At 42.5% G+C, this 11,128-nt stretch overlaps 1 protein-coding gene and 1 long non-coding RNA gene across 2 annotated transcripts; both read left to right on the top strand.

The window, feature by feature from the left end:
- The first annotated feature begins 2,732 nt into the window (after nucleotides 1-2,732).
- LOC117357603 lies at nucleotides 2,733-9,147 on the top strand. Its single transcript, XR_004538832.1, has 3 exons — nucleotides 2,733-2,838; nucleotides 5,340-5,483; nucleotides 8,790-9,147. It is a non-coding gene; the product is annotated as an uncharacterized LOC117357603 (long non-coding RNA).
- A 1,432-nt stretch (nucleotides 9,148-10,579) lies between these two features.
- LOC117357602 (NADH dehydrogenase [ubiquinone] 1 alpha subcomplex subunit 3-like) lies at nucleotides 10,580-10,833 on the top strand. Its single transcript, XM_033938427.1, is given in 2 exon segments — nucleotides 10,580-10,727; nucleotides 10,730-10,833. Coding segments are annotated over 2 exon segments (252 nt in total).
- The last annotated feature ends 295 nt before the right edge of the window (nucleotides 10,834-11,128 follow it).

Raw genomic sequence — 11,128 nt, 5'->3', positions numbered from 1 at the left:
GTGAGTTTTGAGTTTTTTTCTGAAGTCAAGGTAGGTAGGGGCGTCAAGTACAATTTGGGATAGTCATGAGTTTATTTTGGCTGCCTGGAAGGAGAAGGTTTAGTTAAGGAATCTTTTGAGGTGGCATAATTTTAGGGGGGGGGGGAAGGTGAACAAATAAGTTCTGCGAGAGTATTTATAGTTGTGATTTAGCTTAAAGTGCGGGTTGAGGTAGCTTGGGGATAGACCAAATACAGTTTTGTAGCAGAGGCATGCGAACTTGAAAAGGACTCTGGATTCGAATGGCAGCCAGTGCAGTTTATGGTAGAAAGGGGTGATGTGTTCCCATATATGTGTGTATATGGCAACATACCATACATGCATAAATAAACACACATAGAAAAGTATGCATCATATCATGATCATTATCCAGTTCTTAAGTTATTAATATTTTGCTCACTCAAATCCAGCAATCAACAAAAAAGAATAAGTGTGAAGCAATATAAGCCATATATAGCTTCACTATAAGATCTCCTATGTAGGTCATCAGATGTGCTTTCCGTGTCTTGATCACTTTTAATCAACAGAAATATGTGCACAGCTTAGGCAACAATTTTGTAAGTTTAATCGTTACTTAGCACTCCTCATTGACCCAATTTTGTACGCTTTACTCATGTGCTTTTTTTATACACTTTATTTATGCATTTTGTTTAAATACTAAATAGTATCAAAAGTTCCAATTTTTAAATATTCTTAAAAAGCACTTATCTGTGTGCTCTGCTCTATTATGCCAGCTGGGGATGATCTTCACCCGACATGTTTCTCGAATGGCTGTTTCAAGGATGCCTCCTGTGAACACCGTACAGTCCACTTCTCCCCGTATCGAAGTGGACTGAACGGCGTTCACAGGGGTCATCCTTAAAACATCCATTTGGTGAAACATGTCAGGTGAAGATAGTCCCAAGCCAGCATAACAGAACAGAGCACACGAATAATGCTTTTTAAGCGTCTGGAGGGCATCTGAACATGTGTAGATGTTGACATGAAGACATACATGCATGTGCACATGCATATGATATCATTGTTCCAACATCCGTGCATGTGCAGATGCCTTCCAGATGTAGCCCTGCAGTCAGGGGCTTCCAAAACCCATCTAAACTGCCAGGTTTTGGAAATCCCTCTAGGCACCTGAACTGTCCTCTAAAAAGAGGACATGTCTGGGTTCCCCCAGACGTCTGGTAATCTTAGTCATGGGAGTGGCTGAAGAGAGAGAGAGACAGCTGTGAGAGCAAGGAACCCTTCCTCTCCCCTCCCCCTCCAATAGTGGTAGATGAAGGTGATAGTGGTAACAACAGTGGAGCTTCAGTGAAACAACCAGCAGGCTGGCCAGGAGGAAGGGCCCAGCAGCCTTAATGAGACCTAACAGGAAGCCAAGGCAAAGAAGACAAGTTCCCCTATAACTCTCCTGAAGTAGCTAGGAAGAAAAGATGACCCGCCCCCTGAAGAAGAAGTAGGGCTTTCAGGCAGCATCAATAACAGAAATAGAAAAGATGAATGGAAGTGACAGAAAAAAGATAAGAGCCACTTGGAGCATTGTGCCTACAGCAAGAAATGAAGAAGACCAGTGACACCTACCGGTATGTGTAGAAGACAGGAAGCTTGGAGGGAGGGGGTGTAGAGCAGAGTAAGGAAGATAAGACCCCTGATGAAACAGGAGCACGAGCTGAAGAAACTGAGAAGCTGAAGGAGGCTAAGCTAGCAGCACAGATGCTAGGAAGCAACAAGACAGAACCAAGAGCCTCAAAAGCTGAGTGGCCATGAAAGAGAAGATAGAAAAAGTCTGAAAGTGACCAGGACCCGGCAGAAGTAAGACTGGAACTGCTAATTTTGCTGCAGACTGCAAGTACCCAACTGAAAGAGGTGCAAGCAACTGATGCAGAAAGTGGAGGAGTGAGATCCTGCTGCTAAGACTAGCAGACAGCTAGTACAGAAGTGCTATGTGGAAACACATCAGAATTACTATAGTGGCAGAAGACTCTAACCCAATTAGAAGACATCCACTTGAGAAAATCAATGGATTGTTAGGGCTGTAACTGAAAGAAATTCTCTAACTAGATAGAAAAATGTGTTTTATTTTTATTTGTAGCTTAGCTAACCAGTACAGAGGAGGGCACACAAAGAGATTAGACATATTTGTGTGTGAGAGGTCTTGAAGTGTGTGTGACCTTCTAGCCTTTTGTTAGGTGTGCCAAGGACAAGAGGAAATTTATAGCCCAACGTATGGGAGAGGAGCAGCATATCCAGAAACCCTGCTTATTATGCATTTCAGGACACCTGCTCGGCAGCTGTGGATAGACTTCAGGCCGGGCTTAAATATCTCTATCATATCTGTGTCATAATGGCCCTTTGCAATGGTACAAGTTGGGCTACTTCAGTACAAAGGAATCAGAAAAATATAAGCTTAAAAATATATTTGATAGGAAATGTAAATGATATATCCTAGAGCAGTGGTCTTCAATGCAAGGCCCATGGGACAATGATGGCCTGCGGGGAACTCTTTGGCAGTTTCTGCCATCATTTGTGGGTTTTTTTTGTGTGTGTGTGTGTGTGTGTCTACTCCCACTCTTTGCAGATCTGTGGATTTCCCCCTCCTTCCTCAGGTCCTTTAAATTTGTGAATCTTCATCGAAGATTAAGGCAGGCCAACATTAGACAGCCTGGGGGCCTTCTCTCACCTCCTCCAACAGCAACATTCTGTTGCCATGCAGGCAGAACTGGTGAAAGGGAGGCTTCAGAACTGCTTGCTATGGGCCTGCTTTAATTACCAAGGAAGACCACATGTTTATAGCACCTAGGAGAGGTAGGAGAGATTCCAGACCCATGTGAGGAGAAAGGAAAGGGGAAGAGGCGTGAGAGTGAAATGCTGACTTAGATGCTTGCTCGAGGAGGGAGGATAGTGGAGAGAAAGATATGCTTGGGGAAGGGGGGATAGGGTAGAGAGAGAGAGGAATGCTTGATTAGGGCAGAAGGATAGAGGCAGGAGAAAGATGCTTGCTCTGGGGAAGGGAATACTGGAGAGAGATAAGCTTGGGGAAGTGGGATGGGGAGAGAGAGGGGTGCTTGATTAGGGGAGGGGGATGGAGATGGGGAGAGAGAATGATGTTTGATCTGAGAAGGGGATATAGGGAGAGAGAGAGAGATGCTTGCTCTGAAGAAGGGAGATAGTGGAGAGGAAGATATGCTTGGGAAGGGGGGAGGGAGAGGGATGCTTGATCAGGAGAGGGGAGCGAGAAGCCATTGCATGTGGTGAAGAGTCAGCAGCTTGGCAAGGCACAAAGCTTTACCTTCTTGCCAAGCTCAAATGTCAGCTTGAGTCTGTATGATAGGTGACTGTATTGCTGGAGCATGTAATGAGATTTAAAATGGGGCCCATGGAGACTTTTTGGGGGAGGGCGTGGAGTTGTCAGGATATTAATGGCCAGTGGCACAGGCTAAGAAGATTGAATAGAGGTAATAGAGGTGTTTGAAACAGCATTTGAAGTGCCAAATATGTCAGTATTTTTGTGCTTTTATGGACATTGTGTAGTTTTTACATGAGGTCACCCCTTTCCAGTCTAATTATTTGAACATAATAAACCTCGTGACAAAACATGTATCTATTACAATGCAATTATTACTGAAATAATTCTAGAGTTGAAAAGTCCATTGGAACATATAGTTTGATAGTCTTGCTTTGCATTGCAGAGGACCCTACTTGAACTTGTAACTATGCATTTGTAACTATGACCTATGACCATTGTAACTTCCTGGGTAGCTGACTCAACCCATTGCACTGTAATCTAACCTTGAACTGAATAGGTAAAGACAGAATAGAAAACCTGATTAACACAACATAACTCTGGCTTTCACATTATAGAAAGAATCTTTGTAGAAGTTGTCTCAGGATCCCTGGGGAGAAAGTCAGAGGAACAAAAAGCAGGAAGGGAGAGAAAGACAAGGGATCTAGGACTTGGAACTGCAGTGGAGGCAGCATTTATAGCTCAGGCAAAGGAAGAAGACTCATATGATACCTCCAGTTAGCTAACCTTATACCAGCATTGAAGTCCTCCTCTAGGCACTTGCCTCTGATACTTCAGAGCAGCACAAAGAGCTGTGAGATAGTGAATGAAAAGCCAAAAGAGAAGCCGTCTTGGGCTAGTCTTTCATGATGTCAGCAGAAAGGGACTGCTGGGTGCTCTTGCCCAGAGCAATAGCTTCAGGATTAACAGCTGATTGCCAGCTAGGTTGGGTTGTGGAGGCTAGGTGTGAGGAAGAGGCTGTAGCAACAGATTAGAAATTTCCAAAACCAGATTTTTACCTTCCACAAATTTCAACAAATCATTGATGCAGAACCACAAGGACAAAAGCAAAAATCTCAGATCATGTCTTGAAAATAAGAAATACAAAAGTGTTTCTGTAGTTCTAATAGACTGTAGAAAAATACAAATTTAATAAGTTCCTCATTACTTTTTTCTTTCCCCCTTACTCTTTTCCTTGTGAACGCCAGTCTTCTGGTAAATTGTAGATTGTGAGGCCTGTTATTAGGGGTCATGGATCTGATATACTACTTTTCTGTTAGTAGCACCAAGATGGTTTACATATATTACGCTATTTATGCCATTTTTCTCCATTTCAGGACTGTACTAAGCCACATTCATAGGCAGTGGAACACTTTTTCATTTGGGGGAGGGGGCAGCAAAGGTTCCACCCTAGTCCAGCAGGATCCTACGGCTTGACCTCTCTCCAGCTCTCGACTCCCCCACCTAAATTCCCCGGCCGCAGAGAACCTCTCTCCCCAGTACCTGGGCTCCCTGTCAGCATGGACACGACGCAGCAACTCCGTGGCAGCTTTCTCCCCAGGGCCCGGGCTCCCCGCCAGCCATCGCCACCTGCTTCTTGGCCTCGTCCTGCAGCCTGCTGCTCCGAGGCTAATACAAGGGGGTGTGGAGGGCATCACCCCCAAATGTTGAATCAGATTCTTTGCGGCGAGTTCACCGCGTTGAAACAGCCGAGCTGAAACAACTGTGATGAACTGGCTGCGATAAATGTCTGTGTTCAATTGTCCTAGAACCTCTGAACTGTGTATGCCTCTAAGTACTTTAGAAATGATAAGTAACAGTACTAGTAGCAGAAAATAACAGTTATTGCCATTTTGGTTTCCATTTCAAACCTCATTATAATGCCTATATATTTTCTTTCTGCAGAGGATATGTATGTTGCTTTGAATACATTCTTTAAAGAGACTTTTCAGCAGAGGCATTACTCTCCAAACCATTCCATTAAGAAAAAGCTATTGCTTTCTAATCTTATCTGAAATCACAGGTTTTGCCTTGCCCTGGAAGTGGATTCTGTTGCAATTAAGCAGATTTGAAGGTCACGGTTGCCCTCTTCCCCACCCCCCCCTCTTGGAAGATGATAAGTTATCCGGAGGCATAGGGGGGGCTAGGGATGTCTTTCATGATCAGGGTAAGTGAACAGATGTCAGTTTAAAAATGAAAAGGCTTAAGGCTTGAAGCAGGAAGATGATCTCAGTGAAACCACACACTTCCTTACATTCCATAGCAGCGTAATTCATATGGGTACATAAAGAAGTGTGTTACCTCACATGAGAGACTGACCTTTGCCAGGCACTAAGAGAACTCAGACTGTTAAACACACACACACACAAGCAATTTTTTTGGTCTTGCCAATACTTTTGTTCTCTACAGCAGAAGTTTCAATACAATGTAACTTGGTCAGACGTGCACAAAAAAAAAAAATTGACCTTGATTTAGCTTTTATGTCCTGACAATGTCTAAGCTCTTGGTCAGCAGATCTCCATTGGACAAGGAGGGGATAGCTCTCCTGCCAGCCCAAATCTCCTTTTCCTGCAGCATGAGGAGAAAAATAGGTCACGGAGTGATGCTCCCCATTTACTTTGTCATATCCGCAACTCTGCAAAGTTCCAGATTATGACCGAAGGATGCAGATACTGAACAGAGAACTCTTCTTCTTTGGGTGTTTTTCCTTATTTCCTCCCTTCCCTCCTCCAGTGACCACCTCTAAGTGGAGGGGCTAAAAGGAAGAAAAAAGCTGGCTTCACGCTCAAAAGCCCTAGTTCAAAGGCAATTCCAGTCCACAGTTACTCTCTTTCTTCGCCATGCTGGCTCTTTCATATTCTGTTGACGTATAAGCTACTAAAGTCTCAAGTGCACCATGTGGTGGACTCAAACCACTTTGCCAGATTTTCAAGGGGTACGACTTAGCTTCCAAAGTCATAGTCACAAACCTTGCTGATATTTTCATAATGTTCATAATAAAATCTCTTTTGCTTTTTTTTATTTTAATCTCTTCTCATTCATTGGTCAGTCTAGCAATGCAGGTTTTAAAATGCAACTAAACTGTATTTCTTTTTTTTTTTTTAAGTGATGAAAATCAAGGGCATCAGTAAGAAACAGGAACTGCAGGGCATCTCAGAATCCTTTATAAAACTGAGCTGGATTTCAGCCCTTGTTAAAAAAAACAAAAAGGGAAATCGATCTGTTTAGTACTGAACACAATTCCCATTTTCACAGGTATTTCAGCTGTCCTGGGAGCTCAAGTTCACATACAAGTTTTCCACCCAGCTCATTTGCATGGGTAGCATCCTTGCATGCAAATGATATTGCTACCCAGAGGGAAATTTTGCAGGTTGGTACACTAGTCACTGACATACCACCTTCTCTATGGAGATGGGCTAGAACAGGGGTAGGCAATTCCTGTCCTTGAAAGCCACAGGCAGGTCAGGTTTTCAGGATAGCTACAGTAAATATGCATGAGATAGATTTGCATCTCAAGGAGGCAGTGCATGCAAATCCATCTCATACATATTCATTGAAACCTGACCTGCCTGTGGCTCTTGAGGACCAGAATTGCCTACCCCTGGGCTGGAAGGAGAAGGATGCTAGAGGGTCATATGCTTGTGTTGTAGAACTATGGTAATACTTTTTTTCCAAATCCCACGGAATGTGACAAAACGGAATTGAGAAGCTATCAGAGTTCTGACTTGGATATAGTCTCCTTCTATATCTTCTGAGTTTAAATAAAATTGAAGGAATTTAGGGTTAAAAAACAACAACATTCCAATGTCTGATTTCGGTCACCTTAAGCTACTGATTTGTCACCATCTAGAGCAGTGTATCGCAAACTGTGTGCCTCCTGAGATCTCTGGTGTGCCGCGGCACACTGGCAAGGAGGAGAGTCGTCCACGCCGGCTGCCTGCCTACAGGAAGTGCCTCTCACGGTGAGAAGCCTGTCCTGTAGGAAGTTAGCCAGCTCAGCTGACCCTCCTCCTGGCCGGCGTCTCTTCTCTTCTCCCCGCACCTCCCAGATCCCTGTAATGGCGGGGTCAGGCCAGATGGGCCTCCGCACATGCGCGGACATCGACGTGATGATATCACATATGCACGTGATGTCATCGCATCAACTTCCTGGTTCCTTCCTGCCAGGGTACTGGTTTTAGTGTGCTGCCAACCGGAAAGTTTGCAAAACACTGATCTAGAGGATTCCAAAATATAAAGTGGTAACAATGATTTCAATATCTAACAAATAATGCCTCTGATAGCTGCTTATGCAATTATTAAATGGAAACACCTATACAACTTAGAAGGCTTCTCATATTCATTAATAAAACTCTTTATCATGAGATGCCAATACTCCTCCTCCTCCTCCTCCTCCTTATCATTTCTATAGAGCTACTAGATGTACTCAGCACTGTTCACTAAACATGTAAGAGACAGTCCCTATTTCAAAAGAAGGTTCTTCTCTGTGCTGACTGAAATGAAGCATGCACATAACACATGGAATAACAAAATGTTTGAAAGAATTTCTGGTAGAAGAGCTTTTTAAAGGTGCATTTGTATCAAGGCTTTTGTAAAAGTTGAGGTTTCTATTAAATTACCCCTCCCCCTTTTACAAAGCTGTATTAGTGGCTGATATACAGAAAAAGCCCCGAAGCCCTTTAAATCTCTGTGGGCTTCAGGGCAGTTACTACATCGGTAGCCACTAGCAAGACTTTGTAAAAGGGAGGGTTAGGGTTTCATTCTCACTATAATTGTGCAAACGACCAGGTTTTACTAGCTTCAGTCTTCTTGAGTGCATTGGCTAATTAAGATAATTTAGGGCTAAATTTACTAAAAGGTACTCTCACCTTAGTTGGTTAAGTGCCATCGACTTGTGTTTGAGTTTTAGCGACTTGATGAATTACAGATCTAAAAAGAGATTGGTTTTGTGCTAGTCCAGTACATGCATAAAATCCTTCTCCAGCACCAAAGTTCAAATGAATCAGTCTTTTTTCTATAGTGTCCATTAATTAACCACATTACCATAAACTAACCTGCATTAATAAGTCCCATTTTGTGCAATGGGACTTATTTTTTGAAAAAACACTTTAATGCCATTAGTGTTGTAGCTTTCAAATATTCCATTCCAAGTCAAAATAGATGACAAAAATATCCCAAGTTGAGCTACACTGTATTTTTATTCTGAGGCTTCTCTCATTCTATTGGAAATATCTGAGAAATCTCTATCTCTATTGTTAGCAATCAAACTGTGAAGAGTCTAGAAAAACTCATACAACCAGGTCTCAAGAAGAAAAGCTGCCCAGTGCAAAATTTAAAAAAAGATAGATCACATCTACATATCTGACCATGCGGATAGAGAGATAAACATATATTAAGTTTATTCATTCCATATTGATAATTAACATGCTACTGAGACAGCCAGAAAACGCTCTTATTCTCATTACTTACCCAGACTATGGTACACCATCCCCCCATCCAAGATCATTGGACAGTCTATGGAACTTCAGGAAAGCTGTGAAAACCTTCTTCTTTACAAACCCAGCTCCCTAACAACCCGCGCCTGCATCCCTGCCAGATGGATCCTCCAGGCACCGACTAATAGACCAAACGGAATCTCACCAAAACTCGTATGCCACCACGAATATTACTTGAATTACTACCACCTGAAAAGAAAACTTTTTACCTCTGTTATGCCTATCTATACAGAAAATGCTGCAATTTTAAACAATGTCTGTATCTAAGTCTGTATGTTACATCTACACTGTAAATGCTGTGTCCTATGTCTTCCAAGTCTGTACTTTTAGTCTATACGTTACACCTATACTGTAAATGCTGTAATCTAAATCCCTACGTCCGCCAATCTCTGTATTCTCATGAAAGATTGATTCACTTTCACTGCGAATGTACTCTTGTAACCCGTTCTGGGCTCCTTTGGGAGGATGGGCTAAATAAATGATTAAATAAATAAATAAATATGGATAGACTTTTGTAATGCAGTTATACCAACAGAGATAGTTATTACAGATATATATTGGTGTAGATTATATACCATAAAGTTACCTTAAGACTGAGAATGTCTTCTGTCCTCCCTATGTCTGTCACATCGGTGCGTCAGGCTGCAGACAAGATACATTCACCGTGCTTCAGAGTTCACTCCTAAAGGAGGTCTCTTTCAGAAATGGTATGCGGCCTACTCCTAGGCCCTGGACACTTCCAAACTATGCTTCTACCATTTGATTTTTCTCTCTTTCTCACCTTTTCAAGAGTTAGAAAGACTAAAGTAGCTTATAATTATTTCTTTGCTGCCCTTCTCTCAATATTAGCATTTTAGCTTTATCGACTTTGTTACGAACTATTTTCTTTTAGAAATGTTCCCTGAGGTTAACTTTTTTGTGTTCCATTTAGTATCACATTTCTCATTCCCCTTCTAAATGCCTAACTTTTGCAGCTGCCAATTTAGTTATGCTAACAATTAAGCCTGAAGCTGATGCCTGCTTTCCAACATCATTCTTTTTTTAATCCTCTTTTTTCCTGGTTTGCTCAGCTATCCCCAGAGACCTTCGGGTGTCCCCTTTCCTGGTTCTCTCCTGAAGAACTTCTTGGTTTATGACTTGAAAAGGCCTGCCCTCTGCCTTTTGTATTCCTGCCACCCCAGCCCCCAAGCAGTTCTCACACCTGTCTGTGTCCTTTAGAGGCCTACATAGGTCATTCTATTACCTCCTGTCCACCTCAATCATGGCAGTGACAAGGCATGGAGAGCTGTAAAATTACACCTCTTCAGCTGTCCTGCTATATGAGGGAACATCCTCCATTCTAACCTATATCAGATGGGACAGTGGTTTTCTGTTTATAGCACAAGCCAGGGGAAAGGCAACATGATTTTTATCAGAAGAAAACCATGTGAAATTTTAAAATTGGCTTTCATTTTCATCACTAGACTAGGAAAGGGCCCAATAAACTCTTACCAATGGGAGCTCATGGTCACTTTGCACATTGCTTTCTGACTACAGCTATTAAACTCTCTATTTACTTTCTGCAGGTCATTACCAGAACCTCAACATGTGTGCAGTCTGAAGGCCTCTTTCCTAGATATTGCTTGTTCATGTAACCAGTGGTTACAAAATAAATATACAGTATATGTTACTGCTGGCCCAGGGCAGGAGAGACCTGACAGAGTTTTTGTTTATATTTTAGAGTTAAAAGTTTATAGTTTAAAGTTAAAAGTTATGAACTGGCAGCAAGATGGCATCTAAAATCGGTAGCTTCATCAAGAATGCCTGGACAAAGGAGCTTGTGATTACGGCTGCTGTTGTTATCGGCACTGTAGCTGTGGTGACGCCTTTTGTAAGTCCCTACACCAAATACTCTGTAATGATGAACAAGGCAGTGCCCTCACCTATCCAGTGCCGCTCCGAGACAATGGCAACATGCCAGATGTTCCGAGTCACCCCTGCGAAAAGCTCGGACCCAACCTAGAGTGGCTGAAGAACCTGTGATCATCCATCTACTACTTTACCTTAGCAGGCTTGTGTCTAACCCCGTGGTGGCTACTTTGTGTCCTATTTCAATTTCACTGCTTGGTGCTGGATTGGGCGGCAGGCTTTTGCCACGTCTGTTCTTTCTGGTCACAGGATTTTACCGTCTCTTTCACATGTAGCCCATTAAAAAGACTTTTGTACAGTTGGAAAAAAAAAGTTATTTTTATATTATCCAGCAAAGATAATGCTGTAAATGTGCAGGTGTTTCCATAGAATGTCAATACATGAAGCCAATTGGCTGGAACAAGTCAGG

This window comes from Geotrypetes seraphini, chromosome 3, assembly GCF_902459505.1.
Source record: "Geotrypetes seraphini chromosome 3, aGeoSer1.1, whole genome shotgun sequence".
Classification (NCBI taxonomy): domain Eukaryota; kingdom Metazoa; phylum Chordata; class Amphibia; order Gymnophiona; family Dermophiidae; genus Geotrypetes; species Geotrypetes seraphini.
Note: the sequence above shows the minus strand (reverse complement) of the source record. Positions and strands in the feature narration are given on the sequence as shown.